This window comes from Mus caroli, unplaced genomic scaffold (assembly GCF_978045245.1).
Source record: "Mus caroli unplaced genomic scaffold, Mus_caroli_1 scaffold_2, whole genome shotgun sequence".
In the NCBI taxonomy this organism is placed as follows: Eukaryota; Metazoa; Chordata; class Mammalia; order Rodentia; family Muridae; genus Mus; species Mus caroli.
Genome location: NW_028227257.1, coordinates 146,664,349 through 146,686,568, shown reverse-complemented (window position 1 = coordinate 146,686,568; position 22,220 = coordinate 146,664,349). Strand labels below are relative to the sequence as shown.

General features: G+C 39.8%; 1 protein-coding gene across 2 annotated transcripts in view; it reads right to left on the bottom strand.

The window, feature by feature from the left end:
• The window catches only part of Pbx3 (PBX homeobox 3), a 195,148-nt gene that overhangs the window by 29,731 nt on the left and 143,197 nt on the right, over positions 1-22,220 (bottom strand). For both annotated transcript variants that reach the window (XM_021185105.3, XM_029474112.2), the window contains exons 3-5: positions 19,725-19,966; positions 8,673-8,863; positions 606-741 (exon numbers count right to left, since the gene is read on the bottom strand). In XM_021185105.3, coding sequence (XP_021040764.1) covers positions 606-741; positions 8,673-8,863; positions 19,725-19,966 — 569 coding nt within the window. The remainder of the gene's footprint in view (positions 1-605; positions 742-8,672; positions 8,864-19,724; positions 19,967-22,220) is intronic.

Here is a 22,220-nt window from a genome sequence, read left to right as displayed (position 1 = left end):
ATGGTTGTGAACTGTCCTATGGGTGACAGGAACTAAACTGAAGTCCTCTGGAAGAGCAGCAAGTGCTCTCAACTGTTGAGCTATCTCTCCAGCCTTGAGGAAGACTATATTAGTATCTTGACCTACAATAAAATGAGTAACAAGGAAGAAAGCAAAGAAATCCACAGAATCCCAACACTGCAGCACAGCTATCTACACACAACTCTGAGCTCCTTCTTTAGGCTCTCACTGAAGAGTTCAATTAATTTCCTTTCAGCAACAAAATATAAATTGGTTTCTTATTGAAGCGGCTTTGGGTGAGTTATGCGGGTAAAGGAAACAGGGGTACAGGAGAGTGACTGAAGTATCAACCGTGCCTCTTCCTGTGGCACACTTACCTGTCAGAAGCAGACTGACACTGAGGCCTGGAAGGTGGACAGAATCTTCACTCCTTATCCTTCATGTTTGTAAAACATCACTTAAGCTTTAAATTCTCACATTAAATAATGCTAATATGGAGATTATTAAAATGGCTTCTCTGAAGATGACTGTTTGGCTGTGACAGCAGATGAAGCCCTGGCACAGGTGTCCTGCATCCCAGAGACCACAGCTTGGTGGGTCCTCACCTGTGATACTGTGATGCTGCATTTCTTGGCCAGCTCCTCTTTGGCTTCTTCACTGGGGTAGGGGTTGCTGAGGTGTGAGTAAAAATATTCATTCAAGATTTCCGTAGCCTGTTTACTGAAGTTACGCCTTTTCCGTCTATGAGAAAAGCAGGGAGGAAAAAGTGAGTCACAAGTATAATTAGCATCAGCTAAAGAGACAAATAATTAAGATTAGATAAAAGAAAGTGGGCGTCCACTTCTTCTCTATGAGAGCTATGTGAGACTTCGGGAAGCCTCTGGCATGGCCTGGCCCTCTCTAAGGTATTGCATCACGAAGGAAAGTGTAACAATGTGAAGCACAGTTCATCTCATTCTACATCCAAAAAAAGGTTTATCCAAAACTTAATGTATTGTAGGTGTTACATAAAGACATACCGGGAATGAAACAAACATGCTCTAAGGAACTTACAGGCACCTGCAGCTCAGAACGAGACTAGAAAGGAATTAAATAAAAACACAGGCTGGGGCGCAGTTGGGTGGTACATGCCGTTAATCCCAATACACAGGAGGCAGAGGCAACATCTCTGTGAGTTTGAAGCTAACCTGGTCTACTTAATAAATTCCAGGCTAGCCAAGGCTATATAGTCTAAACATGTCTGAATCCCCTCTCCCCCAGAACCCCACAGAAGTTAGTAGGTTTGCAGCACAGTGACCATACAAAGTATCATGAAGAAAAAGTGTGAGGTGAAATGACTGTGTAACAGGGACACAGGACACAGGTCACAGACTCAGGAAAGAACTCCTTGAGGAAATCAATCCAAGATCCAGAAATGTATAGGAATTAGATGAAGAGGAGAGGTAAATAGGAGTGGGCAGAGGAAATGACCCTGAGATACACAACAACTCTGTTAGTTTAAAGGGTTTGAAGAGGCTCAGAAAAAGCTAGGGAACACAGGAGATGGTCTGAAGGAAAGGCAAGTTTGGGGCAGAGAGGCTGTGCACCTCCCAAGCTGACTCAGCTTTTAGTCTCAGTGTAACAAGAAGCTGTTGAGGCTTCAAGTTTTCTTGTTATTGTTGTTGTTTAAATATTTTACATTTGCTTATTTAATGTGTGTGCATGCATATGTGTATGTGTATGCATGATATATGTATGGAGGCATTTGTGTGGTATTCAGAAGACAACTTGTGGGATCTGGTTCTATTCTTCCACCAAGTAGGTTCCAGGATGCAAATTTAGGCCATCAAGCTCCATATCAAGAATTTTAACCCACAGAGCCTTCTCACTGACCCCACTTTCATATATTTCTGATTTGTTTGTTTTTTAAGACAGGGTCTAGCCTTGTGACCTAGAGCTTTCTATATAGACTTGCTGGCTTCAAACTCAGAGATCTGCCTGCCTTCTGATCCTGAGTGCTGAGACTATATGCTTGTGCCAGTTTCCATGTTTTTAGTGGTCATTCTGACATGGAAAACAGTTGGAAGAGGGCACAAAAGGAAATGCAGAGACGATGAAGATCTGGCATCACTAGTCAAGCCGGAGGTGATGGTAAGACAGAACACAGCAAAAGCCATAGAAATAAGATTCAAGATCCAACTGCCTGGACTTCAGTACACGTTTCTCACAAAGGAATGAAAAGAGGAATATATTTGCTGTTTTAGCTAGAGGGGTGTGTGTGTGGCAAATCTCAGAAAACCAAATATTTATTAACAACATATTTTGAGTAGCAAAAACATTGCTTATATTTGGTGGTTATTATTTCTGTTTTGAAGAATTCCAGCTTGAAAATGAACATCTGTCAGATTTCACTTTAGATTAGCTACTCCGTGACTGGAAAACGCCTTCCCTAGATAATTCTCTCAGTACTTGCTTCCAAATCATCTTAATGACTTTCTCAACTGTGATATTCTGCACTCAGGAAAGTAAGTGTATGTGTGACCAGACCTGCTGGTTACCATGATATTATGAACATAGCAGGTTGGGTACAACCTGGCCAGTACAACACTCAGTCAAAGGCGCAATTAATGTAGGTTAGATCAAAGCATCACAGGTTTCTGTCCTGAGCTTTCTTAATTTTAATAGCATTGGGAAATGAAACCATTGCATTCTCAGGGTGACTAAAATGAAAGGGATTTGATGATGAAATGGGTAAAGGAAGAAGAATAAGAAAAAGGGTAGACGAGAAACCCACAGAAAAGAATTCATATTTTGCCGGGTGGTGGTGGCGCATGCTTTTAATCCCAGCACTTGGGAGGCAGAGGCAGGTGGATTTCTGAGTTCGAGGCCAGCCTAGTCTACAAAGTGAGTTCCAGGACAGCCAGGGCTATACAGAGAAACCCTGTCTCGAAAAAACAAAAACAAAAACAAAAACAAAAACAAAAGAATTCATATTTTTCAGGAATCACATGTGGCCTGAAAATAAAGACTGTGGTCTGACCTCCTCACAGGTACCTCTTGCTGAGTAGAGAGTGAGGTAATGAGGTAAGCAGGGTAGGAAAGGTCCAGAATTGATACTGAACATGTCAAACTGAATGCATTCTCTATCAAGAGCACACAGGAATGACTTGCACATAAAAACCCACTTTTGCAGCTATATGTGGAAACTTGAAGACAGCCATGCCAGGCCCCTCTGTTAGAAGACAGCAATGCGCTGCCACTGAATGATGGCTACCTCAGATACCTAGCTGTCTGCTCTAATCCTCCTCATACCCCATAGTTAGCCCTTCCACTCAACTCTACTGCATGACTACAACATGGAGCTCAAGGACAAGGCCAGGGTTTATGGGAGTAAATGACAGGTAGGCATTTGTTTGGGCAATGGGAACAGTAAAGGAAGGAATAGAAGGAAATATCTAGAAAGTAAAGTTTGACTCAAAATTTTTGTTGAGAGAACAGATTAAAATGCAATGTCAACTTAGCTCTGCATGAATTATGACATGGGAGAAGCAGCCACACAAGTTTGTTCCTGAATGCTTTACACTGACTGTCTACAAGCTCATCTAATTATCAAGAAAACATGAGCATGGTCTTCTGGAAAGGCACACTGAGCAAGGGCTTGCCTGTCTGGATAGGTGTGTAGGCCTGGAGCACAACCAGCTTGCTTCTTGGCATAGAGGAGTCACTCAGAGCCCAACACAAGCAAAGGACTGAAATTCACGGTCTGCATTCACTGGAAGGTGTAGGACAAAGGATGGTCCTATAGAAAATTTCCACTAAGCATATCTCCTTGGTTTTTCTGCTCCAGGGTGCCACACTTTAAATGGCTATGCCTTAGGCCATGTGCACTGTCCATCAGTCTCAAGGTTGTGTGTCCCAGCACCACCAGTGGGATTGGGGGTTGGAGGGGCAGGTTTGAGTGGGGGCATGCTCTGCTCCCAGATCTGCCATCCTCTCCTTCTAGTTCTGCTCATTCAAGGTCATAGCATACTTACTTTGTGGAAGAAAGAGAAATCATTTAGGTATCTATGTTATAAGTGCAGTTATATAAAAACTAAACATGCTTGCTAACAATAACAGCAAAGCAGTCACAGGGAAGAACAGATGTATTAGCACAGAGTCCCAGCTGATGTACATTCTAAATATCTTTCTTATTCTTTTTTATTAGATCAAATTTGGTAATACAAATTAACCATTGCTTCTGGATGTCCCCTCTCAAACTCTGATACCAGTTATTAAAAGTATCAGAAGTCATTCATGTGACCAGAATACTTTGTATGAAATTCTCAAAAAAGCAAGCAAAAATATTAAATCAAACAATCAAAACCTGTGGTGGATGGGGCTGGAGAAATGGCTCAGCAGGTAACAGCACTTGTGCACTTGCTGCTGGTTGAGAGGACACAGGTTCAGTTCCCAGCATCCATCAGACTCACAATCTTCCAAAACTCCAGCTCCAGAGGACCTGACATCCTCTTCTGGACTCCACAGAGACTGCATGTGTATTAAAAGAAAAGCACCTGCCCAGGACACATGGCCCAGGACACCTGAAGACCAAGTTCTCAGCACAAAGGAGATTTATTTGTCCTAGGTAGACAATGGACAGGGAACAAGAGACAAGGACAGGAGATAGAGGATGAGGGAAGGAAACAAGGGAGAGTAAGCAGGGGTATTTGTCCCAGAGGACAAAGGACTGCCTCTGGATAGAGGAGACTCACATGACCTATAGGAAAATGGCAGTTTATAAAGGTAAAGAGGAAAACCCCATGTTAGAATGAGGTGATTAATTTTAATTGGGCATGTTAATTAGGTGAGCCAATGGGGGTTTTTGATTGCTGGAGACTTCAACACTGTGATAAGTGGACCTTGGTAATCAGTATCAAGGGGGAGGAAGTAGCCAAATAAGGAAATAGACCTTGGTGGCTAGCATTAAGAATGTAATCTAGGGCTGGTGAGATGGCTCAGTGGGTAAGAGTACCCGACTGCTCTTCCGAAGGTCCAGAGTTCAAATCCCAGCAACCACATGGTGGCTCACAACCATCCGTAACGAGATCTGGCGCCCTCTTCCGGAGTGTCTGAAGACAGCTACAGTGTACTTACATATAATAAATAAATAAATCTTTAAAAAAAATAAAATAAAAAAAAAAGAATGTAATCTAACAGTTTTTAGCAAGGCAGGGAATAAGGAAGAAAGGCAAGACCTGTTAGAGTCATGTTTACAAGCTGGCTAGAGTCCCTTCATGTATCCTGCATGTACATCACGTGCGCACACACATACAGAAACACACAAGTAAATATGTAAAAACCTTTAAAAAATGAAAATATATGCCCACATGTACAAACCATATTCAGATATATGCATATACACATAATAAAAATAAAAATAAAATCTTTTAAATAAGCCCTTTTAAAATTTAAGTTTATAAGAACTTAACTGTGCTAATGAAAGTGAATTTTTATTACAATTTAAAAGACACCCCCCCTTTTTTTTTTTGAAAATAGGACAAGTCACAGTCATTTATGGAAAAAAAGTATGTCACATTTTCAAATATAACTGTGTAGCATTTTTCCCTTGGTATATTTCTAATAAAGTATCTTTAAAATAAAAAGTAGGCATTCATGTGGCCCATCAATCAATTAGGTTTTCTAATTGATGACATATAAAGAGAAGGCTTTTGCTGTCATTTTAACTTTCAATGACTCTGTGGCCTATAGGGGGGCTGCGGAGGGGGTGTCATCTCATGAAAAGCTGCTAGAAAACAGAGTAAAAAACAAACATTCATTTTTGAGACGTAATCCATAGAAGATAATTAAAAAGTTAAAAGATCAAGTATTGAATAGTTTCCCTTTCTATCCAGTTCTCTTTCCCAGGATTTTCCATCCTAGTGCAATCGCGGTATCACCAAACGGAATACTATTCGATGGTATTGTTTGCCTGCTTATCCATCTCCTCGAGTAGAATGCAAGCCTAAATGGGTACATACATTTACTTGTCTGGTTAGCCGTATGTCCCACAGCAAAGTAAGTAGCTGAAGAAGGGAGAAAGGAAGGGTTGGGGAGCAAGCTATAATTCAAACTAGTGAGAATAATTAAAATGCTCAAACACAAGCTAATGGATCTAGGAGTGATGGTACACATTTTGAATGCCAGCACCGAGAGGCAGATGCAAGCAGATCTCTGAGTTCGAGGTCACTCTAGTCTACAAAGAAAGTTCCAGGCAGCCAGAGAGACACCGTCTCAAAACAAACAAATGAAAAAACATTAAAACATTCGCAATGCTTTTTAAAAACAAAAACAAAACAAACAAACAAAAAAACCTGGAATTGTTGAAATCTTTTATCCCTCTCTCTCTTCTAGTTTATGCATTTTCCAAACTCTGTGCGATGATCTTGGGATTTTAAAACTAGAAATAATAGTAAACCTTAAATCTGTCAAGTGTGGTGACATTTGCCTGTAATCCCAATGCCTCTGGAGTCTGAAGCAACGGAGATTATATTTCAACATAACCACTTTTAAAGGGGCTGAGCATGTAGCTCACTGGAACAAAGCTTGCCTGTCATGTATAAGACCCTGTGTTCCATCCTCAGTACAAAACAGAAAATCCGCCAGGTGGTGGTGGCACACGCCTTTAATCCCAGCACTTGGGAGACAGAGGTAGGCGGATTTCTGAGTTCGAGGCCAGCCTAGTCTACAGAGTGAGTTCAGCCAGGACTGCACAGAGAAACCCTGTCTCAAAAAAACCAAAACCAAAACCAAACCAAACAAAACAAAACAAAAAACCCAAAACCAGAAAATCCAACACTGAAGATCTTCACAACAACAAAGAACAGGCCATAGTCATTGAGCCTTAGACTCCAGGAAAAAGAGTGTACTGCACCCCACAAACCAACAGGCTACCACAGTTTTAAGCAAAGCATCAGAACACCACAGTGGTACTAAGGGCAAGATGATAAAAATGAGCTGTGGGGACTGAGCCGGTGGACAGACAGGTCTGCACAAGGGTCGTGTTAGCTTATGTACAAAAGGATCAATGGGAACCACTAGTCCAAGAGAGGAAAGCAAAAATCTAGTACAAAAGACACCTCCCAAAAAGATTGAGATTCTTGTTGACTAGTTCAGCAGGGCCAGGGGCTCCAAAATTTTGCTTAATTAGGAAATAGTATAAAATTAGGTGGAAAGGTCTCCTGCTTGAATCTTACACAGGTCTGACATACCCTTAGTTTTCTAGCTGAAACAACGGCTCATATTGTGTTAATATTCTGGGATCTACATAAAAATGATGGCTTCTGTCAGAATCTAAGAAGAGAAGAAAACAAGATAGAAAGAGAAATTCTTTTCCAAAGCTGGACTGACCCCTGGCTTGAGAAATGCCCCAGAGGCATCTTCACAGTCAGTCCGTACTAAGTCCTTGACAGCTCTTCTGCGTCATTCCATAGGTCACCATAGACAATTAAGTACCACATCTGATCTGTTACCTCACTCCACACGGGGACACTAGCATGCTTTCTCACTTAGCCTGACAGAGACTAGTGTTTTATGGTAATGTGATCAATCAGGCAGAGCTGTGTCTCTAGACTATCACCGTCTCAGGTGTTTTCAGACAGTAGACATGAGCAGAGTAAATGTTCAATTCTTAGAGGGGCTGGAGAGATGGCTTAGCAGTTAAGAGCAAAATACCTGGTTGCCAGTTCCCAGCACCCACATGGTGGCTCACAACAGTCCCCAACAGTCCAGAGGGCCTGATGCCTTCTTCTGACTGTCATGAGCTCTTGCACACATTGGTACACAGAAAGACATGCAGGCAAAACACCCCAAATGAAAAAATAAAAATAATCTTTAAAAAAATCATTTAAAACAAACCACTATTAGTTTCATTAAAAACAAAAACAACAACAACAACAACAAAAAAAAAAAAAAAAAAAAACCTACCATCAACAAAAACAAAACCAACACTGCCTTGATGTCAGAATGGAAAGGATGTAGTTAGTCCCAAAGCCTTAGCAGCACTAACCCACTCATTTTCAGTCACTCAGTTGGCAGCTACCTAGCTATACTTCCAGTATAAATGCAGTTATATAAAAACTAAACATGCTTGCTGACAATAACAGCAAAGCAGTCACAGGGAAGAACAGATGTGTTAGCACAGAGTCCCGGCTGATGTACATTCTAAATATCTTTCTTATTCTTTTTTATTAGATCAAATTTGATAATACAAATTAACCATTGCTTCTGGATGCCCCCTCTCAAACTCTGATACCAGTTATTAAAAGTATCAGAAGTCATTCATGTGACCAGAAGAGCAAAAATATTAAATCAAACAATCAAAACCTGTGGTGGATGGGGCTGGAGAAATGGCTCAGCAGGTAACAGCACTTGTGTACTTGCTGCTGGTTGAGAGGACACAGGTTCAGTTCCCAGCATCCATCAGACTCACAATCTTCCAAAACTCCAGCTCCAGAGGACCTGACATCCTCCAGGAATAGAAAAGGCTGCTCTGACGCATGGGTAGCAAGAGGTGGATCACCCATCTACTCACAAAAAGGAGGTCATATAACTAAAGTAATGAAGGCTCTAAGACTGGCCAGCCAGTTTCTCTGGAAACAACCTATGCGGAGTGAAGGGGAAAAATCATGCAGACAATTCGTGGCTTCACATACCTGGCATCAAGGAACCTTGATCTCAAAATCATAACTGCTTCACACGTGCTTTGCTTGAGCTGCATCTGAATGGAACTAAATTTCCGATGGATGATGCCCACCATCCTTTCAATCTCTTTCGGGGAAATGGGACGTGTTCTACTCTGTTCTCGGAGAAGGTTCATCACATGTGTTGTGAATTCATTACATGCCTATAAACGGGAAAAAAAATTACCCCTTAGGAAACTGAAACTTTGTATTATCTCACCCAGACATTCACCCATCTGAATTTCCACTTCACTTGCAATGGCCAGCAGCACTATGCAGTGAGTAGGGAGAGTGTGAACCAAGAAGCCAAGAAGGTACTGGTGGTATGGTTAAAACAGCAAGATTTCTGAAACTGAGTGGCCAGACATGCAAGGGACCAGACCCTGAATCCCCTTCTCACCTGGCCCTGCTCCACTTACAGATGTTTCCCAATGGAATGCACTGGAGGCTATCTCCTATCAAGTGCATGCTCATGGCTAATACTAAATATCTTCTATTTTCTCCAGGGTGTTGTGCTACTGCAGGATCATGAAGTTAAAACCTTTCCAGAGATACCAAGAACACAGAAATGAGTAAGAGCTGGCCTTCAGAGATCAGATGCAATATTATTTACCACATAAACCAGTGTAAAAGCCAATAGAAGGATGGGTACGAAGTGTTCTGCTAATTCCAAAGAAGGAGTAGTACCATCCAGAAGCTTTGTGGTGGAAGGGCAAAGGGGTGTTTACAGATAAAAACAGGTGAGATCACAAGCATAGCATCCTAGTGATATAACAGGTTGAATTCAGAGGAGCAATGACAGAGAGAACAGGAGGAGAAAGAAGGGATTCCTGTTTTGTTTTGTTTGGTAAATCCACTAGCACAGGGATTCTGGCCTGAGTAAGCACACAGCTTTTTAAAGCAAGCATTCTAATAACATCAGTTTGGTTATTTATCGTGCAGGCCCCCATAAAACAAATCAGTTCTTCAAGGGAGAGGCAGAGGAAACCAAGAATCCAAGCTGAGTCTGAAACGTTTTAGCTAGCACCCCTCAGAGACCATCTCCTTCAGTTGCCCTACTGAAGTCCATGTCCAGCACTGTGTAAGAGGGTCTGCACTGAGTCCAGCACTTCCTCAGTGAATAAACAGCTGTCTACGCTCTGAATAAAGAGCACCTGGCATCTCAAGGCTGTAGGAAAACACATTCTGAAGCTGTGATAACGTTCACCTCCCTCAACACTGCTCATGAGAGCAATGTTTCTTAACTGCTCACTGAACTTAATCAAACTTTCCTACACATACTCTAGGAAGAATAGTAAGTCTTTTTTTTTTTTTTTTTTTTTTTTGAAGACAGGGTTTCTCTGTGCAGCCCTGATGTCCTGGAACTCACTCTGTAGACCAGGCTGGCCTCGAACTCAGCAATTCACCTTCCTCTGCCTTCCAAGTGCTGGGATTAAAGGTGTGGGCCACCACGCCCAGCAAGAATAGTAAATCTTGCTCACCACTCATTTGAAGCACGTCCCAAATGTTTTAAATTGTGAGAATTTGTTCTTTGTGAGTAGTGACTGAGTTACAGGGTTCTTCAGAGTCAGATTGTACAGGACCCACTGCAGACAGCCAATAAACACCTACAGGCTGATAGGCTTTTGTACCACAAGTCAAGAGTGACAGTAAGACTGGTTAACATCCATAAGCCCAGCACCCTGAACCCATAATCAAAGGCATCTGAATTGCAGCCCTGGGAGAGGATAAGACTTAGGAAGTTAGATAGTCTCTCCTGAAACTGTGTGCAGTTGTGTATTTCTGAGTTGTGTATTTCTGGTTTGTTTCCGTTTTAGAATCTAAGATAGTCTATAAAATTGAAAAGGCCAGTAGTTATTGTCCTAACATTCAGTAATTTCTAATAAACAGTAAAATATTAAGGATTTCTGTAGATTAAATACAGTTCTTAGGCTGGGCATGGTAGTGCATGCCTTTAATTTCAGCATTCAGATGAGGCAGATCTCCCTGAGTTTGAAGTAGCCTGGTCTACAAAGTGAATTCCAGGCTAGCTTGGGTTACAAAGAGAGGCACTGCCTCAGAAAGGAATAAAAAAAACCAACAAAAGAGTCTTTCTATCTTTAAGAAAACCAAATTTTAAAAAGTAAATTAAGATTTACAGGCTACATCATCAACTTGGATTTACACCAAGCAGAAAGCAAGTGGCCATGTGGTCAAGAAAGACATGTATATATTTTCTCCTGTACGTTCCCTAAGGGAATGCTTATAATGTTTCTAAATCGTATAATATGACAACCTCAGCCTCTAGTTTTCTCATAAGTAAAATGAAAAATGTTGAACTATTTCTCACAGGATTAGCGAATTCTATAGTTCCATAGAATGTTAACAGATGGTCCAAAGGTACAGTATGTTTGGAAAGTGATGAGCTAACTGAAGCTGTGAAATATATTTTTGCAGGGCTCCTGGGTGTTTCTATGCCGACATATGTGCACACTAAATCCCTAAGGACAGCCTTTCTAACTTTACTCATAATTGGCCGCAAGACTTCGTATCTTGGGAACAGTGCTTCTCAATAAAACATAGAGTGAGCCACAAGGGGTTTTATTCTTCATAAGCCAACATTTAAAAAACGGGGTAAAATTAACTTTAATGATATATCTTATTCAAACAACTCATGAATAACATTTCAATACCAATGCTTTAAAACTGTCATTGAGGTATTCATATTCTTTTCTGTACACTTTCAATCCCAACTTGGACCAGCCTAACTTAACATACTTCACTAGCTACCTGTGGCTAATGGCTCCTGACTATTGCATGGGGATGCACAGAGTTAGACCATTTTGTGGAACGATGAGCTTGGTAATCTTTGACTCATCAGACAGACAACAAAGAAATATCACAACCACACTGTCACATAAACACATTGGCCATTCTTGTTCTGGAACATTCTTGGTGAAAATTACAGATGGTCCATCTTATTACATCTTAGCCTTCAAGCATGTCTACTATTCCACATGACAAAGGGCAAGTACGCAGAACACACTTCTGCATACCAAAGAGTGACTAACTCAAGAAAAGCCATTGTATGGCTAAAATCAGTTTGCACACTTTTTTTTATAAGTAAACAGATAAATCATTATTATTTAGAGTTGGACATTTGTCTGTTTTCTCAAAAATGAATCAAGTCAGTCAGGCAATCCATCACGTAGAACTAAACAGCTTACAGAATTTGAACCAATGATAAAATATTAGTTTTCAAATGAAAATTTCGATTTCTGAAACCTGTGACCTTGACAATTTCCCTGGAGACTGACAGTGTGGACATGGGTGTGTGTGTGTGTGTGTGTGTGTGTCTATTTTCATAGTGTATAATACTGATGTGTATTATACACATAAGATATCCCAATACAGTGATATAATACTTCTAAAATAATCAATGCACTATACTACAAAAGCATGCATAAGGAGAAAATACAAATAGACTAGTGGGTTCCCACCGAACAGAGCACGTGCTCATTCATACAGTTTCAGATTACCCCCTGTCATGTTTGGGTGGATGAAAGAGGATATCCACAATTTTCTGAAAAGGCCACTGATATCTAGCTATCGCTCCTCTCTTCCAATGTGTAAGCCCAGAAATCCCTTCTAAACTTCAACTGTATGACAACTGATTGATTAGGGGAGTGAATGCACGAATAAAGCTCACCTCACCCATGCCTAAGATTAGTGTCTGCAAGAGGTAGAAGCAATGTTCTTCTCAGAAATGTTTGAAGGGGTTTTTGTTGTTGTTGGCTTTTTTTTTTTTAAAGTCAGGGTCTCACTATCTCACCCAGGCAATACTTGCTGTTAATTTTTAAAATGATGAATGAAGACTTGATTTTTCCTACTATAATAAATGTTGATAGAATCTACCAAAAGCTTCCAAGGGGTGGGGGTCTTCAGAAGTTTTAAAAGTCTAAGTCCTGCAAATGCACACTGAGAACTGTGTGACTGGAGTATAAACGGGGTTCTAGTGTTCTCACCGCACTCTGCAGATTTCTGTAAACCTGTTTATACATTATGGTTGCGGGGTTTATGTCACTGTAAGTAATTCAAGGCATTATGAAAATGATCCTTGAAATATTAGCTCTCTTTGTTCTTGTTTGAATTTTACCCTCTCCAGGATGAATATTTTCTTTGTGGTTCCTAATAGGCATCTAGAGACTCCCAGGAAAGAAAAAGAAAAAGGTTAAAAGAAAAAAAAATGCATTTAAAAACTCATAATTTCCAAAAACATTTGCTGAACGTCTCACAACTTATTAAACGAAGCCAACTATGAATGAAAATGCTGATGAGCAATTTGGCATTAGCCCAGCACTCAGAGAACTCAGAGCTTTTCTTAAAGCCAGTAGTTCATACATGATTAATTAGAACATCTCATTTATGTGTGTGCACTTTAGCTCATTACTCTAAGTAAAATTCGTTAAGTATTTACATTTAGATAATTAAAATCTGGGTACACCCTTAAGAAAGATGCATACACTTTAGACAAAGTGATATTTTTTCCCTACACCACCGAAAGTAAATTACAGCCTCATTTTCGGCATCATCTGTACTGGCTTCAGAGGAAAGCACAGCAGTGCCTCATCATCTACTCTTTAAAAAGGTGTACTTTCATAAAAGTGAATAACAGAGTGGGTGCCCAAATGACTACAGAGCTGTTAGGAAAGTTCACCCAAACATATGCTAGTCCTGATGCTCACACTGCACTCACCCCACAGACGTCCATGCGCCTTCCTGCATCCAAGACAACATCATGAATAGAGACACTTTTCATCATTTTAGTTTGCCAGGTGGAATTATCAGTTAAAAACTTGCTAGTAAATATTTGTAATATAAATGCAAATTTACCTTGATTAACTAGAATATTTAGGAAAAGGAGTTTTGATTTTTTTGAACTTTCTGATGAGAATATTAGCAGAACCTCCTATTTCTTTCAATCTATCCACTAAAAAGTAGGATGAATTTCTGGGTTTTAAAATATACACTATATTGATGCATTTTACATAACCATGAAAAGTTTCATCTGATAAAATATTTTAACCAATCCTCCTTATAAGTTCTTTCCCACATAATTTACTCCTTTCTCTTTAGAAAACAGAAACCAACTGATAACCTAGGATTTAAAATATTTAGATTCTAGATAATGTTCTGGTAATATTTTTTAGTTGGTAAAACTGTCTCCTTGACATCCAAATATATTTGATTTATATGCAAAACTAAAGTTTTCAGTGGTTCTTGCAAATTTTTTGATGGCGCTTTTTTCAGTTGAAAATCATTCTGTTCCTTTAAATTCATATAATTGAATATAAAACTGTAAGATCAGATAGAGGACAAACAAATTTTAAAGAAATATTTTTAAACAGTTTGGTGATCAATTCTAAAAACTGAATCAGTCTAGTAAGATTAGTGTTGGCAACAGTTCCTACAACTCTAAAACCTGCTTTTGATGAACAAACTCTCTCTTAAAAGTAGATGCGATGCCTGTCAGGTGTGATTTGCATGCTTATAGTCCTAATTACTTCCAAATTGAAACAGAAGATTCACTGAACCCAAGAATTTGAGCCCAGCCTCAAGAGCACAGTGAGACCCCATTACAAACAGTAGTTGCCCTAAAGTCTGATTTCAACTATTCAGTTTCTAAATGCTTTGATCACCTCATATGACCTTACTCTAATGTTAAAGATTTTCATATTCATTGAATGCTCACGAAATCTACAAATTCTTATCTGAGGATAAAAGTTAACATTAAAAGATCTTGTATAAGCCAGCTGGAATGAGATCAATATACAGCCAACCAACCAGTAAACTCACTTAGAGAAAAAGAGAAGAATATGCAAATTTCCTTCCAAGCAAGAAAAACCTTGGCATGAAAGCTAGTGGGTAAAACTTGGCTGCATATGCTGGCATATGCCTGTAATCTCAGCTGCTCAGAAGGCTGAAGCCAGAGGATCACAAGTTCAAGGGCAGCCTTGGTAACTCAGCTAGTCTTAATACAAAGTCACAGGGGCTAGAGTAGAACACTTGTTCAGCACATCTGAAACCTTAAAGCAAGGCACTTCCCCTGAAGCAAGAGGTGAAAAGAGCCTAGCTAGAGAGACTGAAATATAAAACTTACACCAGCTAGTGCCTTCGTTTATCTACATAGCTATTAGGAAAGGCAAAGTGGAACGAGGCATTTGTGGTAACACAGCAATATATCAGCACCTTTTTTGCCACTACCACAAATTAAACCTAGGACTACATACCCGCTGAAGGGATTCTTCACTGAGCTACATCCTCCAGTGGTAACATCAGCATTTTTAACCTGATAAAATTCCTTTAAAAGCAAAGGTGATTTTTGCCAGCAAATTTAAATATATAACTTAGGGATAGTCCAAAACCACAAATATAGCCTTCACTTTGACTTAAATTCTTCCACCCTCCATTTCCCAGGAGTCTCCAGTTCTTCGTAGCCTTTTGCTACTGTAAACAGTACCTGGATTTGAGTGCATTCAGTTCTGTCTGGTTCTAGTGCTTTAGCGGATTTGGGATGAATTCAAGGAGCAGGTTTCTAGTTGCTTAAGAAAGGTTGGGAACCTTACAATATTTTTGCCTTCAGCAAAAATGTATTTCAATATAATTATAGTGGATAGCTTTCAATGTGTCATCTCTATTATAGCAGCTGTAAATTACAGCATGAATTGCCTGTATACAAGCATTTCTTCTGCTACAAGCAGAGTGGAAAAGCTGCATTGAGCATGATATATCTTTTCCTCTTCAACTGAGGACAAACACTGAGGTCAAATTTCATTTGCAAAACCAGTGTGTCCATTCTCTTTTGGTAGCAAGGTAGAGAAACCAAGAAAGCACAGCTCATCTGAGGGCTTCAGTTCTTAAAAACCAGACTCATTAGCACCCATGGCTTATGTTCATTCAGAATTCATCTATTCTAACATTTGGGCCTCTAGTCGTAGGTCCATATTTGAAAAATGCAGTAAAGGTATTTTCTAAGAATTGTAGCTAATCAAGAAGATGGAGGCTTGTCTCTCAACAAAAAGAAAGCAATAAACTCAAGATGAAGTATTGCAAGGTGTTTGCTGAAAGCCTTGGAAAATTATCATATCCCAACTAGGTGTCAGATCAATGAGACCAAAGTAGAATGGTATTGTTTCCTGCTGAATGATGCTGAATATTAAAAAACCTTCACTGTAACACACAACCAGTATGTAATATTTCAGAAACATTTATAACTTAAGTTGGATGATTATCCCAAAAATCATTAAATTTCCAAATCTATGAAATAGAGATACAAGATCAAAGAACATTTTCTGGAGGGGAAAAGAATAGAATTCTACAGATAATCCATGCCTAATATGTAAAGCTGAACCTTGTAGCTCAGATTTGATTTTGCTCCTGCTGTAGCTTGCTCAGCTGTGACTGTGGCTGTGCTTGTAACTTGTAAGGTTCTTTAATTTACTGCAGTGGTGATGTTTGTTAATTTTATGGCAATCTAAATCTGAGCAGGCCTCAGATACATTTTCATTACAGCTTCATTGCAAAACACAGCAGAGTAAATACTGCTTAAGATTCTGGTGTAGCCTTATTTCTCTGGGACTCACAGAATCTGCCTTGATGAACAAGGCCTTCCTAATTCCTAGTTCCTGATAAACGTTCTGCCATTTGGCATTCCCATGATCACTTTTAAGAAGAAAATATGATTTTTGGAAAACCTTTTTTTTTTTGCTTTCAATATAGTTTATTCTGATGAAGTTACAAAAGTAGATACAAAATACAGAAAGTCTTTAAGATACTTGTTTTCATCTGTTTTTATTCCCATTTCAAACAAAAACCAACATGGGCTGATCCTTGGATGCCTGACTATGATGGCCTGTATTATTTTCCAGCTCTTTGTGTGACAATAAAACTCAATAGACAAGGATGGCCTATGATCAGGAACTGATCTGATGCCTGACTCTGACACTGATGTGTGATCCTGAACAATCAACTCATCTAGAGAATGGAAATACAATATGATCTACTTTAGATGCCATGCCTTCCCCTTACTTAACTCTACTTAGCCATTCAAGTAACCAAAGCCCCTTGTTCTTGTGTCCAAACAAAGGGAAATCTCTTCCTCTAAAACAGCGCTGGCAGAGACACTGTGCTAAAGCTGTCCAAAAACAACACAAGAGGTGAAACACCACAATTTCATCTGTAAACAGCTGAGACTACAAGACAAAGTTTGTAAACTACAGTCCTGCTAAGTCTATCAACACTTCATCATAATCTGTCTGTTCGTAGTGCTGCACAGACTCCACATGTCTATACGTGTCCTTCTGACATGTTAAAAACGAGGAAGGAAATATACATTGAAATATCCATGAAACTACTAACTGTATCCAGAAACACAATCCATTATAACATTTAAATTTGATATTCCTCATTTTCTATTTAATTCAAATACAATCTTTTAGTCTATGTAGAACTTGTATATAGTGTGCATTTTTAAGGCAAAATGCATGCATGCGCACGCACGCGCGCGCGCACACATGCACACACACACACACACACACACACACACACACACACACACACACACTAGTGAGCTGACTCTGGTATGAGTTGACATTGAAGTTACTAAAGTCTCTTGGAAGATTATTAGGACATTTATAAGATAAGAATGTTTGAGTCCTTGCCTTCCATTGACGCCAGCTTTACCCAGCCTCTAACAGGGTGATCTGGATGAAGTAGTGAGTCTGGTGCAAAGAAAGAGTACTGTGACAGGGACAGTCAGGACTGACCAGAAAAGTGATGCCATTGGCCTCAATACACCCGTTTCTATGCAAGGTGACTAGTGGCAGTTGCCTGGAAAATATGCATAGATCTATTTAGCATAAAGTTATACAATTAGGATTATACTACAAATTAGAACCATTTTCTACTGTTTATGCTCAGGGCAACCTTTCAACCATGAGTTATTTTGTTTATTCTCAATTATTCACATCAAGTCAGAAAACTGGATTTTTTTTTCATACACAATAATTTTTCCAAAGTTCTTATCTGAACATTCTCTTCCAAAATGTATGCTTGCAAATGAAACATACTTTTGAATACCAGAAAGTCCTGCCCAGAAAATAGAAAATTTTGTAGCATTAATTTGCATTTCATTTTAATTTACACTATATGTATCTTTCTACTCTTCCTTAAAATGCTCACCTCTGGGATAAAGATGTAGCACTTGTTTAATACCATCATTCTCAGAATGTAAGAAAAGGCAAAGGTAGGGACCAACATATACAATTGAAACTCTTCAGAGAACTGTAATAAATCAGTACTAAAACCAAAAGAGTGGTTTCCAGGGATCAATAGAGTAGGAGTGAAGAGGGGAGGGGGAGAAAGCAGAAGAGTGAGAGGCAGGGGGAAAGAGAGACAGAGACAGAGACAGAGACAGAGACAGAGACAGAGACAGAGAGGGCACACAACAAGGATTGTTAGGGCAGAGGGCATGCTCTCTGGTGCTATAAGCTTATGCGTCTGTCCAAGTGCACAGACTGTGTGAGACCAAGAGAGCTCCCTAAGAGAATGTGGACCCTGGGTGCTGATGTGTCAGTGCTGGTTCATGAGCTGTAACAAACAGACCTCTCTAGCAGGCAGTGGTGCTAAGTAAGCCATGCAGATGTGGGAACAGGGGAGACATCTCTGAGAAAAGACTGCTGTGATCCTAAAACTGCCCTTAGACTTTTTTTTCTTTAAGGCAAAGACAAGTCCCCAGGAACACTCTCCACCCCACAAACACACAAAAAGTGCCCACTAAAGTGTATGGGCATTTTGAATAACTGCCAACATGTAGTATTTATGGATAAAATTATATTTTAAAAAAGTGGAGGGAAAAGACAGTTGAGATTGGCAGGATGCTGACTGCTTGTCTGGGCAACAACTCTATGGTATCGCCTGCATGAAGTGCTGCTGTTTTATGTGAGGCAGTAGTCTAGCTTTGCTGTTCAGGCTGGGCTTAAATTCCTGATCAGAAGCAACTGTCTTGCCTTAGTGTCCCCAGTAGCTGAGACTAGAGACAGGCAACTCCACCAGCTTATTGTTTTGACCCCCAAATATGGCAATTTTACAGGATTCATCCTAACTGACCTCTTTACCTTTGTATATGTTCAAAAGTTGACATTATAGTGGATCTTCTAAAGACCTTTCAAATGAGAATTCAGGTTGAATGAGAAGTCATTAAACTAAGGATTTTAGCTTTAAATCACTAACTTAAATATGCTGAAACTGGACCACCCACATTTTACCATGTTACACTGAATCCAGGAACCACTTATTTAGAGTTAAACTAGCAATGTGACTTTCTGTTGTTGGCACATAGTACAATAACATAGCTTAAACTCAGATACTCAATTGAGGCTCAATGAAGTATGGCCAGTAAGTTTGCTGAGACTTTTAATCTTTATTCTTTGTGATCAGGGGTTTAGTACACAATGCCTGGTCTGCCCTGCCCTGTTACAATCACAATTAAACAGGAGGCCTCATCCTCAGATGATCCTAGAAACTCCTTCCACGTAGCCTAGCACACTCCATAGAATTAATTCCTAGGAGGATCCTAGAACTCAGAGTACAACATCAAAAGCTCACAAAGCAAGGATGCTTCTTCCCCTTTTACAAGTTGTTAAGGCTTATGAACAAAGCTAGTGCCTAGGTCCAATTCGACAGGGTTCTTCAGGGCACCAAGTGAGAGTTAGCAAGAAGGAAGGGCTTACAGGTGTGGTGGTTAGGGATGAATGTGAGGAGTGAGGGAACTGAGACAATGGAATAGAGGGTTAGCTTTGCACCGAAAGTTCAAAGCATCTTCATTTCATGGCTCCCACAAATCCCTTGGTTTTGTACATGCATCATCGTTGCTTATTTTAGTCTATGTGTTAACACCTACCCCTTATGGCCCTCGGAATTGGTTAGTACGGTCTAGTAGAAGAGCAATAGAGGGTTTGTGCAGGACTGAGAGTGGCGGCTGCTGACCTGTTCATATTTCTCCAGTTCTGTGTGATAGATTTGTCTGATCTGGGTCAATTTGGCTCTGTAATCTGAGTGTTCAATAGAGTTATCTGAAGAACCTCCAGAGGCTGCCGCGGCTGCAGCTGCTGCCGCCGATCCCCCACCTTTCTCAGGACCTGAAACCCCTTCTGCCAAAAGCATATTGTCCAGTCTCATTAGCTGGGGGTCGGGAGGGTCTTCCTCCTGGGCTCCTCTGATGCTGAGACCTTCAAGGAGAGAGAAAGACAGAAGAAGCGAGAGACAGAGGACAAACAGTGTGAGTATTTTGTTTATTTGAGAAAATGATCAAACAACATCAGTGTACTACAATTCATGCTGAGAGCTTCACGGCTCACATTTGATAAAAAAGCTTGGCTATGAGAATTGCTTTCAAAACACATTTACATGCATCCTAGGACCCCCTAATACTCCCCCTTTTGATGTAACTCCAACTTGGACTCTTTAAAAGAGAAAAACCTGACTTCTTAGAATATTCTGATTATCTAAATTTCAGCTTTAAATGATTTATGCATAAAGTAGGAAGGAGTTCCTAAAAAGAAAATAATGCAGACATACAATCATCAAAGTGTGCTTAACCTGTCTCTCTGTACAGTCAGAGAAACAGAATTGAAAACCCACATAAAATAATGTTAATTTACAAGCCATTTTAAAAATTGGGAAGTAATCAGGACAAGATGTCTTTCTATCACACAATCTCAAAAACAAGATACATTCAGTATAAAGTGATTAACTAGACTTAAATACATATTAAAATGGCATTGTTAGGCACATGCCAGAGGACTGCACAAAGACACCAAATACAGTTTAAAATGCGCCACTGACACAGCAATTGAGTACTGGGCACAGTAGCCTCAATCTCATTCTGCTTTTAAATCAAGAACCTCCAAGTGATGCCAGTCAGCAACCTCTTCTGAGTGCTATAGATCACAGCTGACAATTCATAGGTTTAATCAGGTCACACAGGCTTTCTGCCAACATGTTTTCAACAACACAGAAGACAAAGTTTTAAAATAATTATCATGGTATAAAAAGCACTGGAGTCATGACAGCTCAAAATCAGCATTTTCATTAATGTGTAACACAATCTAAACTATCCCAGCCCAATTAACCTCTGTAAATCTGTTCAGGAGCAGGTTCCCCACACTAGTTACAAGCCATGGGGAGGGGGAGTTGGCATCTCACATGTTTGCATTTGGATTCTGCCTCTTGCTCGTGTGCCTGTTGTTTATCCACAGTAGCATACACTCTGTGTCTGGTGTAACTTACATGACAGTAACATCTATAAGCTGCCAAGTATTCAGCTGATCACCAGTTCTGAGATTTCATACGCTAACCTACATGTACCGTCAATTCTTTTACGAACAGACTTCATCCACAGACGCCCTGAATTATCCTCACAGCATGACAGAGCTCTTGCTTGCTTTGGCTCAAATACACAACTTTGATTTCCTCCCCCGAAACATTTTAAAGCTGTCACTTTTGCTTAAAAATAATTTCAACTGAATAATATAACTAAGGCACCATAATTTAAAATTATATCAGTTGCCGGTTAAGAGACAAGTAAGATTTGAAAATTATAACATATGAAGGCAATAAATTCATTTAGGGAAACCAAAAGTTAGATAACTCTTTAAGCTAAAATCTCTTTGCTGATAGCAAGAAAGACAAACATGTATTTGCTAATTACTGGGGGACTAAAAAGAACTGCCTCATTGTTCTAGAACTGCTCCATATTGGCTAAGTTTGTGTTTTCTACATAACGTCTTTCTTTTCTTCCTTCTAAAACTCTAAAATGTTTGAAGTCTTAAAACCATATGACTGGGACCAACTCCTGGCTTACACACCTCATTCTCCATGCCCTGGTGTAAGTGAGCTTCCTGGATGACTTCCTCTTGCACTTCCAGTTCTGTTTAATTGTAAATCAAGTTAGGCTCCTTATATTTATCTGTTTTAAGTCAATTTTTACTCACTTTTTTTTGGGGGGGGGAGGTGCTTATTTCTCCTCATTTCTAGATAAGTATATGTCTTCTAAAAAGGGGGATATTTTCTGTGTTGGTGAGTGATAGGGTCTTACTACATAGCTCAAGACTGATCCCCCTGCCTTTCCCTTCTGAGGCTGGGATTACCTACAGGTGTGAGCCACCATACCTAGCTGTAATGTGTATATTTTAAAAAGATGACTTCAAGTTTCTGTAAGGTTTCTAATTTCCCCGTTATATTTAAGCACATGAGGCTCTTTCCCTCATGGCATGTGGTAAGGTCCTTTAGCAATACATCAATAGCCAGAGTCAAAATTATTATTACACTTCTTGAGTTCCCTGCACAGTGTGGCACACAGTAGTAGATGCTCGATTGGTCAATACACCAGGGAAACAGACCATGAGGGAGAGAAAGTGTGTCAGGACTATGAAAGGCATGAAGTGACTAGGTCCCTGTGGCAATCTGATAACACTTAATATT